Source organism: Suncus etruscus, chromosome 17 (assembly GCF_024139225.1).
Source record: "Suncus etruscus isolate mSunEtr1 chromosome 17, mSunEtr1.pri.cur, whole genome shotgun sequence".
Classification (NCBI taxonomy): Eukaryota; Metazoa; Chordata; class Mammalia; order Eulipotyphla; family Soricidae; genus Suncus; species Suncus etruscus.
Window position 1 is genome coordinate 10,879,634 of NC_064864.1, and position 24,453 is coordinate 10,904,086.

At 39.1% G+C, this 24,453-nt stretch overlaps 1 protein-coding gene, 1 non-coding gene and 1 pseudogene across 2 annotated transcripts in view; 1 reads left to right on the forward strand and 2 right to left on the reverse strand.

The window, feature by feature from the left end:
• Window positions 1-24,453, forward strand: part of IPMK (inositol polyphosphate multikinase) — a 48,052-nt gene that overhangs the window by 18,517 nt on the left and 5,082 nt on the right. The window contains exons 3-4 of the mRNA XM_049764559.1: window positions 6,449-6,545; window positions 16,390-16,562. Of these exons, the coding sequence (XP_049620516.1) occupies window positions 6,449-6,545; window positions 16,390-16,562 (270 nt within the window). The remainder of the gene's footprint in view (window positions 1-6,448; window positions 6,546-16,389; window positions 16,563-24,453) is intronic.
• On the reverse strand, window positions 7,733-7,847 carry LOC125995224 (U5 spliceosomal RNA). Its single transcript, XR_007490778.1, has one exon. It is a non-coding gene; the product is annotated as a U5 spliceosomal RNA (small nuclear RNA).
• Window positions 13,230-14,017, reverse strand: LOC126033557 (cytochrome c-like; annotated as a pseudogene).

The following is a 24,453-nucleotide window of genomic DNA, read 5'->3' on the forward strand; positions in this document are numbered from 1 at the left end:
GAACCGCGGTCCGTCCAAGGCTACCGCAGGCAAGGCAGGCGCACCTTACCTTTAGCGCCACCGCCCGGCCCCATAAAGTCTTATAATTACCTAAATAATCTATTTAGTGACAAAACATTGAGCACTCTAAAAGAAAACCCCCATCCATACCTATTAAATCATGAGACCCTGTTCCTCCCTTTTCCCTGTCCCTAGAAAACCCATGTTTGCTTTCTATGAACTTAACCCATTATGGTATCCTATATAAATGGAGCAATACAGAATGCAGCTGTTTGTGTCTATTATGCTTTTGGGGGGAGGGTGTGGCTTTTGTGTAATGTGTATCTGTTCACCCACTGATTTGTCATTTGACTTATTTTCTACCCAGTAAATTGTGCTGCTATAAACATTTATGTGTTGTATTTGAGCACCTACTTACAATACAATATGCTGGTATATACTTAGGAAAAGAATTGCTGGGTCATAGAATTTCATATTTAGGGGCCGGAGAGGTAGCACAGCGGCAGTTTGCCTTGCAAGCAGCCGATGCAGGACCTAAGGTGGTTGGTTCGAATCCCGGTGTCCCATATGGTTCCCTGTGCCTGCCAGGAGCTATTTCTGAGCAGACAACCAGGAGTAACCCCTGAGCACTGCTGGGTGTGGCCCCAAAAACAAAACAAAAAAAAAGAATTTCATATTTAACTGGTTAAGGAGCTCCTATAGTATTCTTCAAAGTGACCGCCCATTAAAATCTTGACTATTTTCACCAGTTAAGTATGAAAGTTCAGTTTTTCTGAAACCATACCCAACATCCTTCTCAGTCTTTGTTTGCTGCAATTGGCTTGTGTCTTGCAGCGCCAGTGGGATTTCGATTAAATCACTTCAGGGAGAGTGGGTTTCTCGGACCAACATACGGAAAAATATGAAATAATATGAAATAATGTGGGGTCAACACGTTTTCTGGCAGGAGTTCGACAAACTTATTTTCCAAACGGGTTTTTATAGGGGTAAGCCAGTCCCAGGTACAGAGAAGGTTAATTGCAAAAGAAAAGGTAACACTCAGGGCAGCTTTAAACAACCAACCTTAATTGCAAAACAAGGGTTAGGGAGGTGGTAAGAAATATCTAGAAATTTGATCTTCCTGAGCTGGGCTCCATTGTTTTGGGGTCAAGCACAGGAAGAAACCAAATCTTCTAAAATGTGTTTTCCTATTTTCTGAGCAGAGTCAATTTTGCCCTTGTCTACCAGAAACTTCAGCTGCAAGGACATATTTGAAACATTGTCTGAACTTTTAGGGTTATACATCTCCAGAAAAAGGGATTCTCTTAGTAATCCTTGGTGCTGGAATTTCTGAGCCAAATTATTTGATAGAGGCCACAATTTTGCCTGAGATAATGCCAAGCATCTCTTCGGAAATTCCTTAACCATTCACGCAGGGGAAAAAGGCATCCACAGTGGGCCTTTTGAGGAACCCTGTGGGGGATATTGCAGTTCTCCCCACCAGGAAAATCTAAGAATACCTCTGGTGGGCTGAATTCCCCTAAAGGTTTATGATGCCGTGGCATTTGTTAGTTTACTTTTTGTTGTTGTTGTTATGTTTTGGGGCCACAGCCGCTGGTGCCCAGGGGTTATTCCTGGCTCTGCCTGGTATCACTCCTGGTGGGTTCCATGGCCATATTTAATGTTGGACATTGAACCCGGGTCAGCTGCATGCAAGGCAAGTACCCTACTCTATCTCTCCAGCCCCTGTTAATTTTATTTTTTTTTAGTGATCATTCAAGTGAGTGTGAACTGTTACCATTTTGTGGTTTGTTTTGCTGTTGAGTCCCTTTTCACATTCTTTTTTTAATTTTAAAAAGGAATCACTGAGAGGCTTTCAAATTTGGTTAAGTTTCAGTCATACAATATTCTAACACCCATTCCTTTACCAGTGCACATTTTTTATCACCAGTGTCCTTAGTTTCCCTCCTTGCCCACCTCCAGCCTACTTCTATGGGCAGATACTTTTCTTCTCTCTTCCTGTTCTTCTTTTTAGACCATTTCGGTTTACAATATTATTCCTGAAGGGTTACCATGCATATTACTTTACCTCCTTTCAGAACCCAGTTTTTGTCCAGATTGATCATTCAACTATTATTGTCATAACAGCCAAATACATATTTTATTTTTTTTTAGTAATGTTTATTCAGGTGGTTTGCTTGCAGTTTTATTAGAACTTTAAAAAAAATATTTTTCTTACTTATTTTGGAGAGGGAGGCATCTCGGTCCATATTGTGAGTTCTTGAGTACTGGGGACTTTTCTAATCTGGGGCACCCTGTACCAAGCGGCCTGCAACATGTTAGGCAAGATTGCAAACCCCAAGATTGCTTAAACCTGGACTCTTGCCTTAGTTGTCTTTTTTTTTTTTTTTAAACACAAATTCTTTATTACTGGGTAGCATGTTTTTGAATGTTTTCTTCCATTCTGTGATTTTCTTTTCAATTTCAGTGAAGCACAAATGTTTCAAAATGTTCAGTTCAATTTATTTGCTTTATCGTCTGTCCTTTTTGTCTTTTTTTGGGGGGGGTCCACTGAGCCTCCGGGGACGCCGGAGGATTGAACTGTGGTCCTTCCTTGGCTAGCGCTTGCAAGGCAGACACCTAACTCTAGCGCCACCTCACCAGCCCCCCCTTTTGTCTTTTGATGTCTTATCTAAGGAACAGTGACCATTATGACCAAGGTCATAAAGTTTATGCTTATGTTTTTTTTTTTTTAAGAATTGTATAGTGGGGCCGGCGAGGTGGCACTAGAGGGAAGGTGTTTGCCTTGCGAGTGCTAGCCAAGGAAGGACCGAGGTTCGATCCCCTAGCGTCCCATATGGTCCCCCCAAGCCAGGGGCAATTTCTGAGCACTTAGCCAGGAGTAACCCCTGAGCATCAAATGGATGTGGCCTGAAAAACCTAAATAAATAAATAAATAAATAAATAGAAAGAAAGAAAGAATTGTATAGCATTAGCTCTGAAATTTCGATACAAGTAATTAAAAAATAACCCCAAAACAAGTGCTGCTGAAATACTTTTTCAGTATTAGCTCATTCAGTCTCACAATTAGTTTCACATTTTAACTTCCTCATTTTATATTATCTAAATAATTTGATCCAAATTGTTCAAATAGTAAAGGGTAGTACAGGATTTCAAAATAAGTTTTGCTCTATGTGCAAGGTTTACCTAGTCATATTTTTTTTGGGGGGGTGTTATATCTTAATATTTTCTTTTTTAAGGCTTTGGGGCTACATCTGGTTGTACTCAGGGATTGGTCCTGCTTCTGTGCTGAGGGATCATTATTGATTCCTGGGAGGAACATATTCAGTGCTGGGGATACAATTGGGAGCCCACCACATGCAAAGCAAACACCTTACTCTCTGTACTATCTCTAAGGCTACCCAGATTTTATTTTATTTTTTTAAAAGGAAGTATTTTTATGTCATACTATAAAAATTTTGTGCATACTTTGCTGAATTTATTCTAGGAACCCTATATTTGTTTCCATTGTTAAATAGTATGTATCTTTTAAGGAGGCTTTCTAATGATTGCTAATATGTATGAATAAACTAGAAATAATGTTCACATATCTAGCATTCTTGCAATTTTGTTTTTGTTTTTGTATTGTTTTATTTTGGGGCCACTCACGGCAGAGGAGCTTGGGTTACTCCTGGCTGTTCACTCAGAAATGACTACTGGCAGGCTCAAGGGAGCATATGGGATGCTGGGAATCAAATCTGGGTCTGACCCGGTTGGTTGCATGCGAGGCAAATGCCCTACCGCTCTGCTGTCGCTCCAGCTAATTTTCTTAAACTTATATTTATCTGAGATTCTCCGGCAGTTCCAGTTGTTTTCTGTATAGACAATTACATTTTCCATGATTGGAGGTTTGTCCCTTTTGAGTCCATCCACATCAGGATATCAGGGACTTCTAGCTCAGCAGATGTGGGGAGGCTGGTCAGAGGGCAGAGGGTATTTTAACTGTGGTGCTTCTAACATTTACCATTTAGGGTGTGTCTTTCCAAAGCTCTTGTTGAAGGAAGTTGTCTTCAGTTTCAAGTTGTGTGAGTCACACTGCTGTCAAGAAACATGCGGTGCCCTTTGCACTTTAATAGACACTTTACTAAGGTGTGGTGAGGTTTAAGGCCACCTGCCAGAGATAACACTGGACCATTCCTGGGCTGAAAGGGCAGAGAGGGAGGAGGGAGTGCTTACTGGAACCAGGCTTGTGAGGAGACGAAACTGATAGAGAAAGGAACTGTGGATGAATATTCTGATTGGCTATCATTTTGTTACCCTCTGCTCTTGCTCCAATAAGAGACAAAGCAAGAGGACAAAGGATTCCAGTGAAGGGGGTAAAGGAAGCTATATGGCATTCTTTCTACTTCTATTTTAAGAAATAATTTAAAAACACTAAATTCTAAGAGTTTTTCAACTATCTTTTGGTAGCATTTGAAATGACCATCAGTGTGTTTTTCTTTAATCTGTTAGTGTGGTAAAATGACATAATACATTTCTTTTTTTTTTTTTTTGGCATAATACATTTCTAATGTTATATTACTTATTAACTCCAATTTGGACATGTCTTTTTAAAAGTACTGTTTTTTTTTTGTTTTTTTTTGGGGGAGGTCACACCCAGCAGAACTCAGGGGTTACTCCTGGCAGGCTAAGGGGAACATATGGGATGCCAGGAATCGAACCACTGGTCATCCTAGGATGGCCACGTGCAAGGCAAATGCCCTATCACTGTGCTCTCTCTCCAGGCCCCTAAAAATATTTGTTACAGTTATGAATTACTGACTTTTGTTTCATGGTGTTCAATTTTTTTTTTCTAAAAACCCTTATAAATGAAGTTAAATTACCATTTCCTCAATTTTGGTTTTTTTGTTTGTTTGTTTGTTTTTTGTTTTTGGGTGGAAGATTATTCCTGGTGGATTTTGCAGACCATATGGGATTCTGGGGATTTGAATCCTTGTTCAGGGCAAGCACCCTAGCACTGTGCTATCACTCTGGCCCTTACTGTTTGGTTTTGATACCAGGTTTTCTTTAGGTTGATATAATGAGTTAAACATTTCTTTGCTATTTTGTGAGAGATTTTTTTTGTTTGGTTTGGGCCACACCCGGGAACGCTCAGGGTTACTCCTGGCTATGCGCTCAGAAATCGCTCCTGGCTCAGGGGACCATATGGGATGCCGGAGATTGAACCAAGATTCGTCCTGGATCAGCTGCGTGCAAGGCAAATGCCCTATTGCTCTACTAGGGCTCCAGTCCCATATTTTAATGTTTGGATTATGAATGAACTTAATTGGGCAGTAATTAAGAGTCACAGTGAGTTGAATATTTTAAGGTAAAATCACAACTTTGGCCTAAGTGTATTGATCAGGTAGATGACATCTCCTGTTATGGGTAAGTTCCTGTGTTCAGTGTTTGGAACTACATGGTCCCCACATACTATAGGAATGACCTTCAAGCTTTGAGCCTAGAGTAACAGTTCACTGTCATGTGGCCCCAAAACAAATACTAAGATTTTTGTTAAGGGGCCAGAGTGAGAGCACAGTGGATAGGGTACTTGCCCTGTATGAGGCTGATGTGGGTTTCATCTTTGTCATTCCATATGGTCCCCTGAGCCTGCCAGTAGTGATATCTAAGCACTGTCAGGTGTGGCCCAAATGTCCCCCCCAATTTTTTTTTTGTTTAAAAAAAGGCATTTAAAGGGACTCGATTAAGATGATAAAACTCATTTGAGAGAGAAACTAAAGGAACACAAATTTATATGGAATAAAGTGGCAGTTAAATGAATTGACTCTTTGTGAAGTAAAAGCAGATTTTATTTGGAGGTACATAACATAGGAAGGAGAGAGAAAGAAGGGGGGAGAGAGGGGGGGAGAGAGAGAGAGGGAGAGGGAGAAAGAATGAGATGAATATAAGGGATACATACGGACTCTATACCTCCCGGTCATGGCTTATGAAGGAAAATCAATTAAACCTCTTTATTTTTTAAATAAAATATCTTAATAAGGTTTTTGTTTGTTTGTTTGTTTGTTTGGTCACATCCAGTGACACTCGGGTTACTCCTGGCTCTGCACTCAGAAATCACTCCTGGTTGGCATGGGGGACCAATGGTCTGCAGGGAATCGAACCACCGTTCTTCCTGGGTGTATTATATAGGAGTTTATGGATATTTATGAAGTTTTCATTTGCCGAGAGTCTTACTTCATTACTTCATTGCAAAATTGTTCAAGGACAATGAAACTTGAATTGGAAATCTATAGTTTCTCATTTGGAGACAGTAATTGTTTTTTTCTGTTCCAGATTTACTTCCAATTAAATGTAGTATTTAAAGATGGATTATTATTCAACATTAATGTTTCTTTTGAGAGATGTTTAGGGCTATTGCAAAGTTTTCTAATAATGCAAAATGAAAATGTTGTGTTTTTGTTTGTTTTAGGTTTATGCTGCTGATTGTAGTGATGGTGTTCTTTTAGAGCTACGAAAATATTTGCCAAAATATTATGGCACCTGGTCACCCCCCACTGCACCAAATGGTAATCCTTTCTTAGAAATGCTTTATTCTTTTTAACCTTAATTTGTGAGTGGCTTTAAAATGATTTAAGCCTAATACTATCTAAGCAAACTATGTGTGTTTTTTTGCTTGACAATTCTCACTTTCATAACTAGCTTCTTCAGTCACATATATGTTAATGATCAATCTTAAGTGAAAAATTATATACTAATAATATTATAATTTATCAATGTTTTCTTTTTCCCTCCTAATTTATATTTCAATTTTATTTGAACAAAATCAGGGATATTTACTTTCTTTTCTTTTCTTTTTTCTTTTTTTTTTGGGGGGGTGCCACACCTGGCAGTGCTCAGGGGTCACTCCTGGCTATCTGCTCAGAAATAGTTCCTGGCATCCTGGCAGGCACGGGGGACCATATGGGACGTTGGGATTCGAACCAACCACCTTGGGTCCTAGGTCAGCTGCTTGCAAGGCAAACACTGCTGTGCTATCTCTCCGGCCCCAGGGATATTTTCTTAATGTTATTTCCACATTTCCTGTTCTTTACTTTCAGTTTGTTCCTTTTGGCTTTAAATTACAGTATTTCTGTTTGGGGCGGGGGGTGGGGGGGCGGGGCACACTCATGAGGATGCTAGGAACCTAGTCCTGGCATCTTGGTTGGGCCCAGATTCTCCATTTGTCCTTTTTCCTCTTTGGGCCAATAGACTATGTAGAGATAGATGGTGGGGTAGAACTTGATGAAATGTGGAGTACATAGTCTTAAAATTTTACAGAATAAATAACATTTGTTTTTGGGCTACATCCAGTGATGCTCCTGGTTCTGCACTCAGAGAATTACTCGTGGCAATACTTGGTGTTTGAACCCAGGTTGGCTGCGTGTTAGGCTGCTGTCCTATCTCTCTGGCCCCACAGTCAATAATTTTCATTAGGAAGATCGAAATAAGTTCTCAGTTCTTTGTTGTTGTTGGTTTTGGTTTTTGGGTCATACCCGGCAGTGTTCAGGGGTTACTCCTAGCTTTTGCACTCAGAAATCACTCCAAGCCAGGCGGGGGGTGGGGGGGCAGAAGAGGACACACACTATATGGGATGCAATGCCGGAATTGAATTTGGGTCTGTCCCAGGTTAGCTGTGTGCAAGGCAAACGCCCTACCGCTGTGCTATCTTTCCGGGCCTTCAAGTCTTTATATGAAACTAGTTTTTTTTTTTTTTAACCCTGCAAGTGCAAGGCCTCAAAAAATTGATTAGAACTCAGAATTGTTCCTCTCCACAGAAATCTTTAGTAAAAGACGAAAGATTTATATGATCTGAAGAGAAACCAGAGTATGAAACTAGTTATCTTAACTGTTCAATTATTTGTAAATATTTTAGTTTTCCACAATATTTAAAATATTTCCATTTTTTGGCCAGAGCGATGGCACAGTGGTAGGGCATTTGCCTTACACGCAGTTGGCCCAGGACGGACCTTGGTCCAATCCCGACATCCCATACGGTTCCCCAAGCCAGAGCGATTTCTGAGCACATAGCCCAAAATAAAAAAAAAAAAAAAAAAAAAAATTTCCACGTTTTGTTCTTTTGATACTCGGTAGTTTACTGCATCTCAGTTTTAGGACTATATTCTAGCAATAGGAAATTTGCTAGAGGAAATACTATTTTTGGCTTTTGGGCCACATCCAGTGACGTTCAGGGGTTACTCCTGGCTAAGCGCTCAGAAATCGCTCCGGGTTTGGGGGACCATATGGGACACAGACAAGGCAAATGCCTTAACCACTTGTGCCGCTGCTTCGGCCCCTAGAGGAAAATTTTTTATCCTTAATATACTATGAAACAAAATAGATTTAATGTATTCAAGATAATTAGTTGTACATATTTAAATAAAAATAAATTTGAAAGAGAAAAACTTGCTTCACTGATAGTAACCTGGCATAAACTTGTATTATCATCAACACCATGAACTATATGAGTTTAAAAAGATTTAATTTTGGACCATACATGGCATATGTGGGACTCCCACATACAAATCACCCACACACATCCATTGAGCTTTTCATTTACTTGCTAAAAACTCAGAATCATACATCATAGTTGTCTTATAACAGCAATAAAATAGACATGTTTGAAATAGCTGGTATTTCTTCTCATAATGTTTACCTAACAATGAAGGAAATGTCTAAATTTTGTAGCTAACATTTCACAAACTAACAAATAATAGGCTTGTCTTTTATGGGCATAGCTGCTGCTACCATGGTTTGCATGTGTTTTGGGGGGAGGCCCATACACAGTAGTAATGCTTGAGGCTCATTCTTGGGCTCTGCATTCTGTGTTCAGGGATCATATGGGGTGCCAGATATCAGGCCTGCTACATGCAAAGCAAGACCTGCTATATTATCTTTTCAGCTTCTGGACATAACCTCTTAAATTGAACTACATTTTTTTAATTAATATCTTTATTTAAACACCTGGATTACAAATACAATTGTAGTTGGGTTTCAGTCATGTAAAGAACATCCCCCTTCACCAGTGCAGCATTCCCATCACCAATGTCCCAATTCTCCCTCCTTCCCACCCCACCCCCACCTGCACTTTCGATAGGCTTCCTACTTCCCTTATTTATTCACATTGTTATGATAGTTCTCAATGTAGTCATCACTCTTTCTGGTAAGCTTCCTCTTGTGAGCTGAACCTCCAGCCCTCCTCTCTTTTTGTCTCTGGGAATTATTGTAAAAATTTATTTTCTTTTTCTTTTATTTTGGTTTTTGGGCCACACCCAGCGGTGCTCAGGGGTTACTCCTGGCTGTCTGCTCAGAAATAGCTCCTGGCAGGCACGGGGGACCATATGGGACACCGGGATTTGAACCAACCACCTTTGGTCCTGGATCGGCTGCTTGCAAGGCAAACACCGCTGTGCTATCTCTCCGGGCCCTATTTTATTTTTCTTAAAACCCATAGATGAGGTAGACTATTCTGCATTTATCTCTCCCTCTGGCTTATTTCACTCAGCATAATAGATTTCATGTACATCCATGTATAGGAAAATTTCGTGACTTTTTCTCCTGATGGCTGCATAATATTCCATAGTGTATATGTACCACAGTTTCTTTAGCCATTCATCTGTTGAAGGGCATCTTGGTTGTTTCCAGAGTCTAGCTATTGTAAATAGTGCTGCAATGAATATAGGTGTGAGGAAGAGATTTTTGTGTTGTATTTTTGTGTTCCTAAGGTATATCCCTAGGAGTGGTATAGCTGGATCGTATGGGAGCTCAATTTCCAGTTTTTGGAGTTAACTACATTTCTAATCCCTGTGATCTCTTACAATGATAGTTATATCATCTTATATTGTAGTGATCTACATATTTATAAAAAGTAGATGTTTTTTTTATTAATTATACAAGTAACAAGAGTAAGCATTGTGAAATCTCTCTTAGCTCTCATATTTTCTTTCTTTCTGTTTTTGGAGGCACATCTAGTGGTGCTCAGGGGTTTACTCCTGGCTCTGCACTCAGAAACTACTCCTGGCAGACATGGGAACCATATGGGATGCCAGGGATCGACCTGGATCAGCCACATGCCAGGCAAATGCCCTACCCGATGTGCTGTCGCTCTAACCCCAAGATCATACATTTTCAAGTGTTAATTCTTGTATCTCTGATGGTCTAGCTTCAACAGAATTTGTTCAACAAAATGAGCATTTTAGCAATAAAAAATTAATTTAGTTGTGTTCTTTATACACGTGTATGTCTATATAAAAATCTCCCATTTTTAAGACTAAAAATTCTAATTTATAAGTTATACATATGTAAAATCTCAAATTATTGTTATTTTTCTAACTATAATATTATTTAGTTTGGGTTTCTTTTGTGTGTGTGTGTGTGTTTGTGTTTTTGTTTTTTGGGCCTTACCTGGTGATGCTCAGGGATTTATTTCTGGCTCTGCACTTAGGAATTACTCCTGATGGTGCTCAGGGGACTATATAAGATGCTGGGGATGAATCCAGGGTGGCTGCATGCAAGGCATACACTCCTGTCCCATTGTACCTCTCCAACCCCCATAATTCGTTATTTCTTTAAGAGCCCTGCAATCTCTGAAGCAAGTTTTGATCATTTATTTTTATAACTTAGAGAAAAAGAGAACCTCATGTTTTCTAATTTTTACTTAAAAGAATAGAAGCTAGAGAACTGAAACACATTTAGTGTTTAAAACCCTCTCAGAAGGTTTTAAGGTTATAGTATAATACTGCTGATTACTATCCTGGACGTTAGTTGGTAATTCAAAGTCCATAGAATATATTGAGAACTAAAAGTAAGCTTTTATTGCATATAATATATTAAGAACTAAAAGTTGAGAACATTGACTAGTAAAAATGAATATCAAATAAAACCCATAATACTATAAGCCCATAAAACAGACTTGATTTGTATGTTTATTGAAGGAGTGACTCAGTTTATTATAGTGTGAAGAAAGCCAAACCCAAAGTCTCTGGGAAGCAAGAAAAAGAAGAGCAAACATTCATTCACTTAGCAAACATTATTCTATTCCTACTGTCTAGAGTGTTCTGCATTTACATTTTCCTCCTTCCCAAGAGAAGGTACACAACATTTATGTTCAGAATTTTAAAGTAAGGACTAACGTTTTATCTTTATGGAAAAATTACTGTTATTATTTTGAATTTTGGGTCATACCTGGTGATGCTCAGGACTTATTCTTGGCTCTGCACTCACAGGGATCATTCTTGGGAGAAGCATAAAGGATGCTGGGGGTCAAAACTGGGTTAGCCGCATGCAAGGAAACTGCCCTGTCTCTCTGGCCCATTTTCAGGAACTCTTTTTTTTTTTTTTTTTGTGGTTTTTGGGTCACACCCAGCAGTGCTCAGGGGTTACTCCTGGCTCCATGCTCAGAAATTGCTCCTGGCAGGCACGGGGGACCATATGGGACGTCGGGATTTGAACCAATGACCTTCTGCATGAAAGGCAAACGCCTTACCTCCATGCTATCTCTCCGGCCCCATTTTCAGGAACTCTTAACCAGGATTGTTTTCGCTTTTGATTCAGCACCAAAACTTCTTTGTTTTTTTTTTTAATAGCTTTGCTAATCTTGCTGGGACATGGAAAAAGAAAAGACCATAAAGGGTAAAATTTTTTTATGGAAACATTTTAGTTAATTCATAGCAAATGTCCATCTTTTCTAACTTTGTTACATTAATGAAAAACAGATATAACTTCTGTTTCTGTGGGAAATATTTTAGGGGCAATGCTTTATATTATATATTCAAAATTTAAAGTTTTTTTCTCATTTAAAACTTTGTTAAGGGAGATTCCTTTTATCATAAAAGGAAGAAGAGTTTATCTTCTTTCCCTTGTCCCTAGATCCTTACTTTTAAATTGATATTTATATTTTAACTGCAGTATGTGATGAGAGTTTTTTTTTGTTTTGTTTTGGTTTTGGTTTTTGTTTTTGGGCCACACCCGGCAGTGCTCAGGGGTTACTCCTGGCTGTCTGCTCAGAAATAGCTCCTGGCAGGCACGGGGGACCATGTGGGACACCGGAATTCGAACCAACCACCTTAGGTCCTGGATCGGCTGCTTTCAAGGCAAAGGCTGCTGTGCTATCTCTCTGGGCCCAATAATGAGAGATTTTAATTTTTAAACTTGAACCTTCAATTGCAATGATCCTTTTTTGAAATATGTATGTGGAATGGTAATGTGATTTGCTGGTGAGCTTTGTAGGAATGGCTATTTTGCTTATTTTTATTTTTTAATAATTTTTAATTTGGGGCTTGTTTTTCTGTTATTTTAGAAAGCAGGATAATTTAGCAGAGCTCGTATGGTATAGCGCCTTGTGTGAAACTGATCTCAGTTTGATTTCTAGCACCGTATATGGCCCTCAAGCTCTACCAGCTGTGGCCTCAAAAAACAAAAACAAGATACTTTTTCTTTTTTTGAGAATAATAAGCCTGGAATTTAAATGATTAACATTCGACTTGATTTACCTTTCTTTTTTTTTTTTTTTTTTTTTTTTTTTTTTGGGTCACACCCGGCAGTACTCAGGGGTTATTCCTGGCTCCAGGCTCAGAAATTGCTCCTGGCAGGCACGGGGGACCATATGGGACTCCGGGATTCGAACCGATAACCTCCTGCATGAAAGGCAAACGCTTTACCTCCATGCTATCTCTCCGGCCCTGATTTACCTTTCTTAATCTATTCCTAGTTGTATATTCCTTGAAGGATTTATTTCTAGCTACTAATTTTAAATTAAATAATTAAAATGATTAAAACATTGATTTGCTGAGGCATAGAGGAAAAATTATATAAAATGTCATTGCTCATTTGAATTTTGTTCCCTTTCATTTAATTTTGAAACTGCTCTTTAAGCGATCTCGTTACCTTAAAATTGATCAGTTTTTTTAATTGAATGTGAGCTATCCAGTTGCAAAGTTAATCATGATTGAGTTTCAGGCATAAAATGTTCCAACACCTATCCTTTCACCAATGCACATTTTTTGTCCCCAGTGTCTCCAGTTTCTCTCCTGATTTCCCCCATCCTCACACTTGCCTCTATGGCAGACATTTCTCTTTTTTTTGTTGTTAAAAGATGAGAAGTGTTAGGTATTTTTATTTGATACTATACATATATCACACTAAAACACTTGTCTTTAAGTGAAAGAAAACATTTTAGATATAGGGAATTTTTAATTAAGTTGGCATAATTAAGAAAAAAAAAGATTTAAGGGTCACTGTCATCTTATCCTGTTTTTTCCTTTACTAAATTATTGAACACAACCTAAAACAGTAAGTCTTCCTGCTCTAGGTGACAGTGATTTCCTTAATCTTTAGGTATATTAACCTAGCCAGTTATAGAAAACTATTCTCCAACAGGTATGTAAATGGCAACCCCATCTCTTGGAAAGGTGACTGTGACCAATTAAGTTCAATCATATCTTTAGAAGGAGCAAAGTGATTTGCACTTGCTGACCTGGAATTATCAAAATTCATAAAGCTGATAAGTCATTTAAACACAAGCCAATCTTATTTAAATCAGGGCTGTCCAACAAAAAATACGCTACACCAGCCACTCATGATCAGAATTCTGATGAACGAGATGGAATTAAGTATGGTACACATAAAAAAGTCATGAGACATTTTTGTAATAAATAAGGCGGTGCCAACTATTACTCATTAGTAGCCTTTTTGAGGTAAGCTATCAACTCTGCCCTCTCGGTCTTCTTAATGCCAGCGAAGATCATTTTTGTTCCCGGGATGTACTTCATGGGGTTCTCCAAATACTCAATCAGCGTGTCCTCTCCCCAGGTGATCCTTTGTTCTTGTTAGCATCAGTATAAGAGAATCCAGGTGCCTGACCCGTCTTCCATCCAAACAGACAATGGAGATTGGGCCCGGTCTTGTGCTTGCCTCCTTTCTCCACGGTATGGCACTGAGCACACTTCTGGACAAAAATCTTTTTGCCCTTCTCAATATCACCCATCTTAGAATCTGACCTCGCTCGCAGTCGTGGCACCGGACCCAAAGACCAGCTCGCAAGTTTGCTGTCCTGCTCTCTCGGCAGACATTTCTCTCTCTGTCTTTGTCACTGTCTCTTTCTGTCTACCCCTCCCTCCCTCCCTCTCTTTTTATTCCAGGGGTCTCAAACTCAATTTACCTGGGGGCCGCAGGAGGCAAAGTCGGGGTGATCCTTGAGTGCAAAGTCAGTAGTAAGCCTTGAACATTGTGTGTGTGTGTGTGTGTGTGTGTGTGTGTGTGTGTGACCCAAACAACTAAAACAAAACAAAACAAAAAAAGATTCCTCTAGGGTAGGGCCACAAAATGTTGTACGGAGGGCCGCAAACGGCCTGCGGGGCCGCGAGTTTGAGATCCCTGTTTTAGGCACTGTCATTTTTAATAATGTTAAGGCATATCCTTAATTTTTTTAATACTGTGAAGGGGTATCATGCATGTCACTTAACCTTTCAGCTTCCAGTTCTTGTCTTGATTGAGATTGACCATTTCCAACTATCATTGTCAGAGTGGTTTCTTCTCTGCCCTAACTTTATCCCTCGCTTGCCTTTTGTGCAAGCTTCCTACCATAGATTAGTCCTCTTGGCCTTCTTCTCTGTTATTACTATACTTTAATTTTTTTAATCCCACAAATGAGTTCAGTCATTCTATGTGTATCACCTCTCCTCTGACTCATTTTGCTCAGCATAAGACTTCATATTCATCCATGTATAAGCAAATCTCATGACATTATTTTCTTAACAGCTATGTCATATTCCTTTGTGTAGATGTACCATAGTTTCTTTAGCTACTCATCTGTTTTTAGGTACTTGAATTGCTTCCAAATTCTGCCTATTGTAAATAGTGCTTCTGTGAACACAGGAGTCCAAAAACACGACACTGTATGTTTGGGCTCCGAGGCTGTATTCCCAGGAGTGGTATTGTTGGGCCACATAATTTCTAGTTTCTTTTTGAAACTATGAACTTAGAAATTGCTTCTGGTTTGGGGGACCATATGGGACGCCAGGATCCAACTGCTATCTGTACTCGGTTAGCGCGTGCAAGGCAGACATCCTACTACCTGTGCCACCATTCCAAACCCATGTTCTTGTTCTTTTTTGACGTGTACTAACTAGTATCTGTGGCATGACTTGTTATCTTACTGTTTTGATATGCATCTCCCTGATAATGATTTGGAGAATTATTTCATGTATCCTTTGACATTTGTATTTCTTTTTTTGTTGTATTTTGTTTTTGGCCACACTTGGTGGTGCTCAGGGATATTTCCTGGCTCTGCACTCAGGTATCACTCCTGGCGGGTTCAGATATAAGGATGCTGGGGTTTGAATCTAGATTGATCTCTTTCAAACATATTTCTTCTTTGATGGTTTCTGTTGATATCTCCTCCCGATTTTTTGGCTGGAGATAGATTTTTTTTTGTTAAGTTCTTCCAGTCCCTTAATCTTAGATATTCAACTCTTATCAGATGGATATTGAGTGAATGTTTTCTTCCGATCTGTAGTTGTTAACCTTTTTGATGTCCCTGAAGATCTTATATCTATTTTGTGTTTTCCATATAGTTGAATATTATTTAATCTATGTCCTCAAGAGTTTTTCTGTGGGGCTGGAGTGGTGGCATAAGCAGTAGGGCAGTTGCCTTGCTAACCTAGGATAGACCGCGGTTCGATCCCCCAGCATTCCATATGGTCCCCCAAGCCAGGAGTGATTTCTGAGCTTATAGCCAGGAGTAACCCCTTGAGCGTCACCGGGTGTGACCCAAGAACCCACCCCCCAAAAAAGCTTTCTATGATGTTTATAATTCTTTAAATAGATATGTATAGACTTATATTAATTAAGACTTACGGGCCCGGAGAGATAGCACAGCGGTGTTTGCCTTGCAAGCAGCCGGTCCAGGACCAAAGGTGGTTGGTTCGAATCCCGGTGTCCCATATGGTCCCCCGTGCCTGCTAGGAGCTATTTCTGAGCAGACAGCCAGGAGTAACCCCTGAGCGCCGTCGGGTGTGGCCCAAAAACCAAAAAAAAACCAAAAACAAACAAACAAAAAAAAAACAAAGACTTACAATACATGTATCAATATTTGAGTGTGTTAATAAATTACAAAATTATACTAATAATCAGATTATATACTAATACATTTATTAACTATAGCAACACATTAAAGATTAACAATAATTAATACTTATAATATACTTATTTAAATATAGATATATATTTGTTGGTCAGTCTTTTGGTTTTAGATGAAATTATAATTGCTTCCTTAGTCTTTCGTAAATTTTTTTGGTCAGTTTTAGATGTTTTGTTTTACTCTGGCAGTTACTTCAGTATACTATGCTTTCTAATCAAGGTTTTCTTCAATAACAGATTTATACCTTAAACTGGAAGATGTGACCCATAAATTTAATAAGCCCTGTATAATGGATGTAAAGATAGGGCGAAAAAGCTATGATCCTTTTGCCTCACCTGAGAAGATTCAGCAGCAGGTCAGCAAGTACCCACTAATGGAAGAGATTGGGTTCCTGGTGCTTGGCATGAGGGTAAGAGTGATTATTAATATAATATGCACATTTAGCTTGAAAACTATAGACAACATTGTCATAGGAATATATTGAAAGAGAATATGTTTTCGAGTTTTGTTGTCTGTAATTCCTAATATGGGCATAGTTTGACCTGCTATTCACTGATTTGCTTCCTTAATGTATGTAGTTGACATTTTAATATTTGTAAAAGTTCTGGTATTTAGTAAGTGATCATAAACCTCATCTCACTCTTTTTTTAAAAAAGTTAGGTGCAAAATAACCTGGTAACTGGTTTTATTTATGATTCTTCTTGAGGACAGAAGCTAACTCTATGTTTAGCAGTTTTTCTTTTTTAATTTTAAATCGAAAAGGAAAGTTACCAAATAGGTATTGTTTCACAGGCTGTCATTTAAGGCTTAAGACACCTGTTTTATTTGGTTGTGATTCTGAAGTTGGTGATTTAACATAGATTCTGGCCAACCGTTTTTCTGTTTATTTCATGTAAGGTCCTTCCTCTAGCTGCGCTGCGCTCACTGCTCGACTGGAGCTCAATTCTGGTTCGAATCAAAGCTTCTTAAACTAGAAAATGTTTAATGATCCAATAAGTACTGAGTGTGTGTGAGGGGATTGAGCTGAAAATGTGAAAACATTTTTCCTTCTGGTTTATTAGCAATAGATGTTAGAGCTGTATAACTATTTTGATACACCTATTTTATACCCGAGTCACATAAAAATCTCTGAGGTGAATGTAAAAAGTTTAAGAAGGGCTGGTCTCATTTTTGTTTTTGAGAGGCGTTACTAGTGGCTGCATCTTTTCCCAGGTATTCACTCTTCTTGCAGAAAGTTACCTAGTTCTTCATTCTGCTTTGCATTGCAAGATGATGAGAACAGGAGCTGTTAAGGCTCTTGAATTTATTTCGTGAAATCACCATGAAATTTTATGTCAGTCTATCTCAGAGCCAGCCCATACTGGTAAAGAGGAGAATTAGACTGCATTTTATTACAGTATTATTTAAGGTATGGTAGGTACACAGAGATAAGGGTTGTTGAGAATATTTCCACAAATAGTATGCTCTAGTTAAAAAAAAAAAAAGATGGGCAAGGGGAAACAAAAAAGAAATAATGAAATATCTCTTTCTCTAGACAAACATTATATCTTCTTGATATGTTAGACTTGAAACTTGTGAACATATAGATCTATGGTTTTCAACTATAAATCCATGGACCAGTGCTATAAAGAGGGATAAAGAGGTTAAGGTCAATATTGTCGCACATGGTTGTTAAATCTTCAGTAATACAACAACAAAGTTAGTATGCAAGTTTAATGCTTGAGAAAAAGAATTGTAATTGGAGAATACAAAGATTCGAATTGAAACCTAAAACACTGTCTTCAGGAAGGGCAAAATGGGCTGGAGAGATAGAACAATGGATGGTAAGGTGTGACTCCACCCAGGATTTACTGTAACTACCTGCACGACCTGCCCATTCCTGGGAGGGGTCTTGTGAAGGTTAGATAAGGCCTTTGACCAAAGGGATGGGAACTGAGGGAGCATGGAGAGGTAATAGGAGGAGACATGGCTGGAAAAGCTAAGACGCAGGGCAAGCTAAGGATAGCATGTGTAAATGGTTAAGATTAACCACACATGTGGTGGATAGGGCATGAATAAAACGGATACTTCCTGAAGCCTGCTTGTGAGTGAGCTTTCTGCCGGACACTTTCCTGGACCCAGATACCCTCCAGCTGAAGGGGGTTGGAGAGCCTGGGATGGCAGAGAAAGGTCCCTCTATGTGTCCACCACATTCCAAGCCCATCTAAGGGCTGTAACTCTACAGTAAGGCAACCTGAGTCCGATTCCTGGAATCCCATATGGTTTCTTGAGCCTGCCAGGAGCAATTTCTGAGTGCAGAGCCAGGAGTAACCCTTAAGCGCTGCCCTGCCTAGTGTGGCCCAAAAAAACAAAAAAGGGGGGGAGGATAAAAACTAAGGGTTTTCTTATAGAGAAAAAGAGGAGTGAGGAAATGGTCAAATAAAGGAATTACAAGGTAAACTAGTCAGCTGCTGCAGGAATCACAAGTTAAAAGTAAAATTTATTCTTTTTTTTTTCTTTTTTGTTTTTGGATCATACCTAGTGATGCTCAGGGGTTACTACTGACTTATGTGCTCAGAAATCACTCCTGGCTCAGAGGAACATATGGGACACCAGGAATTGAACCCAGGTCCGTCCTGGGCAGCCACGTGCAAGGCAAATATCCTATTGCTGTGCTATTGCTCTGGCCCCCAAATTTACTTTTTTCATTCTTCTTTGAAGTTTGTGGTTTGGATGCAAGTATGGACCAGTGTAAGAGGGGATAGTATAGTGGGTTCTCTTTAGTGGCTACTTGGTTCTATTTTTAAATGCCTTCATTAGTTTTAGAATTCATTTATATGAGATGTTATGTAGTTCTTTTAAATGGAAAGATGAATTGTTAAGGTAAAGATTATTGGGGCCGGAGCAATAGCGCAGTGGTAGGACGTTTGCCTTGCATGTGGCTGACCCAGGAAGGACCTCAATTTGATCCCCGGTGTCCCATATAGAGCAATTTCTGAGCACAGAGCTGGAAGTAACTTCTGACCCAAAATCAAAATAAACAAACAAACAAACAAATAAAAGATTCAAAAAATAAGGTTTTTTCATTACCTTACTTTCCACTTCCTTCAGGCCAATTTGATATCCATCTCATGCTGATTCCTTAGACTTCTTTATCACACCATCTCCTAAGAATGACTTGTAAAGCGGTATCTAAAGGTGTCTCTGTGTCATTAAATTCAAATGACTGTTTTCACTAGTTATTTGATTTACTTTGAAAAATAGCCGTCATGGGTGACAAGGTCCTCTTGAAACATCTCTCGTTGTGGTCTGTGGTCACTTTGCTGTCTTTGCAGCTTTTTCTTTCTATTCTAAACGTTTAGACAGTTCATTTACATCTATATTACTGCCTCTCCTCTCCCCTCTCTTTTTTTTTTCTTATGCTTCTTAAGTAGAATTCTTGTTGCTTTTGTTTCAGTTATACTAATAACTCCTATCTTTAACTTTATTTTTTTGTATGTTTGATTGCTTCTTGGTTATATCCAGTTGTGTTTAGGGACTCACTTGTGGTGGGTAGGGGTCTCAGGACTCAGGTCAGCCACAGGAAAGCAAACTATTCATTATACTATTGCTCTGGCCCTTGTTTGACAACCTACTAGACATTTTGCTTGAGTAACTTTAAGGCTTTATACTAATATGTAAAAAAAATGGTCTCATGCTTTATAGAGTAATAGTCACAGTGGTAACAGTAAATATTATTCTCTAGTTCAGTGGCATCCCTCTACATTCAGTTTACAAAGTGGAATCCCTGTAGTCAGAGCTTTCAGTCCTTTTGATTTTAATTCTCAAAAAGTTCTATTACAATTTGCCTCATTAGCCCCATTCCAGAATCTGGAATCACCTAATGACTAGTAGATAATGGCCCCCAAATTTGAAGAATAGGGCCAGAGCAATAATACAGTGGATAGAGTGCTTGTCTTGCACACAGCCAACCTGGGTTCTATCTTCTGCATCTCATATTGTTTTCCCCACCCTTCCAGGTGTGATCCGTGAGTTCAGCGTCAGGAGTAATCCCGGAGTACTGCCAGATGTGACCCAAATACAAAAAATTTTTTTCTAAAGAATAAAAGCAAAGAATTCATATGTTAACTTATAGATAAAAATAACAATCAGTACATGTGCAAAGATGATCAAGTCAATCCATTATCTTCAGTATTGTGTCCAGAACAGAGCAGGTGTCTTTACAATGTTATTTTCATTTCCTTTGTGTGTGTACATCCAGGAGAATTGCTGGAACATAGAACAATACTTAGTTTTACTTTTTTGACGAATCTTTATATGGTTTTAATAGTTGATAGAAACAGTTTTACATTCCCACTGACAGTTCATAAGCTCTTTTCCTTTCTGTAATTTTTCAGCCCTTATCTGTTGCTTTTTGTTTTTGAGCCACACCCAGTAGGTACTCAGGGACAATCCCCTATGGGTGTGTGTGTACTTGGGAGTCTGGCGAGGCTCAGGGGTTACTCCTAGCAGGTGTGGCGGATCATATGTGATGTCTAGGAATTGAACCTTGGTCACCCATGTGCAATGTCAGCACCTGCTTGCTGTACTAGCTCCTCTGTTGTTTATTTTGACAAAGACGGTTCTATCAGGTGTGAGGTGTATTTTATTCTGGGCTTTCATTTTCATTTCCCTGATGATTAGGGATGCTGAGTACCTTTTCATGTTACTGTTGGGCACTTGTATGTTTTCTTTAGAAAAATGTCTTCTTTTACTCTGGCCCATATTTAAACACGCTTTATTTTTGTGTGTTTTCATGTTCTGCGAGTGTTTGGGTTCTTCATGTATTTTAGTAGTTTCCTTTATCAAGTGAATGATTTGCAAATACATTTTCAGAACCACACTATCAGATTAATGTCGCTTTGGAATCAGGAATTGTAAGATCTCCATCTTTGTTCTTCTATTTCAGGATAGTTTTGTAATAAATTCCCACATGAATTCTAGGATCAACCTGGTGGTTTCAACAAAGAGCCACCAGCTGGGATGTCTAGGAAATTTTTTTATTTCTGTGAATTAAAGTGACTTTCCAAACTTGACTGACGTTCCATATTTTTCTTTTTATAGCTTCCTTTAGTGTTAAGTGTGGATCATTTAAGAAAGAATATGGTTAATGTATTAAAGTAAAAAGGTTCTGTAAAATAAATTTAACTGTGCATGGTTGAGAGTGATAGCACAGCGGGTGGGGTATTTGTCTTGCTGAGCCTGCTGGTTGTGCCCACTACCCCCAAAAATAAATTAACTGTATATTTCTAGAATATTAAAATAGGAGATAAAACTTAAATTTACACTTGCCAATACTCAGGAGTGACTTCTGCACTCAGAAATGACACCTAGTGGTATTTGGGGTATTTTATGGGATGCTAGAGATTGAACCTGGTGTGACCCTTTGCCAGGTGAATGCACTACCTGCTATACTATTGATCTGGTCCCTTTATTTTGATTAAAAAAATTTTTTTTGGGCCCGGAGAGATAGCACAGCGGTGTTTGCCTTGCAAGCAGCCGATGCAGGACCAAAGGTGGTTGGTTCAAATCCCGGTGTCCCATATGGTCCCCCGTGCCTGGCAGGAGCTATTTCTGAGCAGACAGCCAGGAGTAACCCCTGAGCACCGCCGGGTGTGACCCAAAAAACTAAAAAAAAAAAAAAATTTTTTTTTTGTTTTTTTCAGGCCACACCCGTTTGATGCTCAGGGGTTACTCCTGGCTAAGCGCTCAGAAATCGCCCCTGGCTTGGGGGGGGACCATATGGGACGCCGGGGGATCGAACCGCGGTCCTTCCTTGGCTAGCGCTTGCAAGGCAGACACCTCACCTCTAAAATTAAAAAAAAAATTTTTTAAGGCCCACACTTGGGACTTGGAATACTCCTGGCAGTGCTCAGGGGACTATATGGAGTGCCAGGGATTGAACTTGGGTTATTTGCACACAAGGCAAGCTCCTTACACACTGTACTATCTCTCTGGTCCCTATACATAGTACTTTTTTCCCTATCATTTAACACATTGTGGAAGTTTTTCTTTAACAGTAATATAGCATGATTTAACCAGTTTCTTTTGATATTTTTTAATTTTTATATTATAAGTAATGGTACAGAGATGAGTAATGAGAGCTCCCTCATTCTCCCTCATTCTGTCACTGTGCTATCATATTTATGGAATAAGTTTCTAGGAGTTATGCTAATATACATTTATAATTTTGGTATATTTTGGCAGTCTTTATGATACTATGCAGTGATTTTTCTTTTTAAATCAACCATGGATAAATTTGCTCCCTGTGACTACATTTGGCAATGTCTAGAGACGTTTTTAGTTGTCGAAATTTTGTAGGGAGGTTGTGTGTGCCAGTGATGTAAAAAAAACTGATTTTTTGGTGAGCTCTTTAGATCCTTTGTTCGTTTTCCTGTAAGACTAAACCTGCTTTACTCTTAGGTATTTTTTTTTATAAATTTCATGTACTTTTTCTATTTATCTTTTGATTTATACCTGGCAAAAACACTGACATTTTTAATACATAAAGTATGGGGAGGGAATTTCTGGGTTTTAATTCAAATTACTTTGCCCAGTTTTATTTATTTGAGGAATTTTCCATTGGCGGGACACATTTGTCATTGCTTACATACATTTTTACTTTTGAGGAATTTAATATTCCTTTGTATAAGGTATAAATAAGACTTATTTTTCTGAACCAAAGGTATAAATAAGACTTATTTTTCTGAACCAGTGCTTTATTATACTAACAGCATTTTTTGCTATTTTTTCCCACTGATGTAAATACTCTTCTATATAAACTCTTAAGTATTTGATTTTGAAATGTGTTAGCAAAATCAGTGTCCTGAAGAGATATTTACACTTCTGTGCAGCATTCACAATAGCCAAGCCATAAAGTGCTGTATATAGATGAATGGATAAAGAAGGCCTGCAGCGAATACTATTTAGTCATAAGAAAAAAGGAAGCCTGCCATTTGCAACAACATGGATAAACTGAGAGAATATTTTTTCTAAGATAAATAAGACGAACACTGTGTGGGCCACTTATTTGTAGATTTTTTTAAAGCCAATGATTTAAAGCCTATTCTATTTGAGAAGTATAAAATGGTGGTTAAGAGGCTACAGAGTTTTGATAATGACAAATAAATATTGAGAATCTAATCTCCAGCATGGCGATCATATTAGTAATATGGTAATATATATTTTGAAATTGGCTGAGATCTAGGGAGTCTTACTTACCTCCCCTCCACACACACATACAAAGATAGTCATGTGAGGTAAGAAATGTATTAGTTGATTTTGGTACCTATTTGGTGCCTATTTGTGTATGTTCATATATTAATCACTTGTAAAGGTCAGAGAGATACACTGGCATTTTTAGGGCACTACAGCCCAAACAGTAGGCAGAGGGGAAGAACATGTGCTGGATAACTATCTATCTGATTATAAGAATCTCCTGTCTGGGGGCCAGAGCAATAGTGCAGTGGTAGGGTGCTTGCCTTGCATGCGGCTGACCCAGGACAGACCTTGGTTCGATCTCCGGTGCCCCGTATGATCCCGCGAGCCAGGAGTGATTTCTGAGTACATAGCCAGGAATTACCCTGAGTGTCATCGGATGTAGCCCGAAAACAAAAACAACAACAAAATAATTCTGTCTGAAGAGGAGCTGTACCTCTCTACTGCAGATCTTTTTACACCTTCTTTTCCTTGGTTCACTTTTGGCTCTGCAGCCAGATTAATGTCTAAACCTGGCCAGCACTCATTCTGCTATCCTTTCTTGCTAAGCAGCATGAGTATTTCTCTTACTAGCACACAAAGGCAAGGGTCCTCTGAACGGAAGCAGCCCGCCGTTTTGCCATTTTGCCCTATTTCGTGAAGATTGTCACCACATTGGGCATCTTGACCATCAGAGCATTGAAATTCCCAATGGAGACAGGAGAGTTCAATGAGCAAGGGCCTGTTGTGTTGGTAACATTGCCAGCTGTTATCTTTTTTTTTTTTTTTTTGGTTTTTGGGCCACACCCGGCGGTGCTCAGGGGTGACTCCTGGCTGTGTGCTCAGAAATAGCTCCTGGCAGGCACGGGGGACCATATGGGACACCAGGATTCGAACCAACCACCTTTGGTCCTGGATCGGCTGCTTGCAAGGCAAACACCACTGTGCTATCTCTCCAGGCCTGCCAGCTGTTATCTTTGATGATCGGATTTCTCACACTATTAGAAACATCAAATGAAAGCTCACAAGTGGGGAGGGAGAAGAGATTTGATTCTGAAACTCCTATCCCCGATTCTACATGGGGA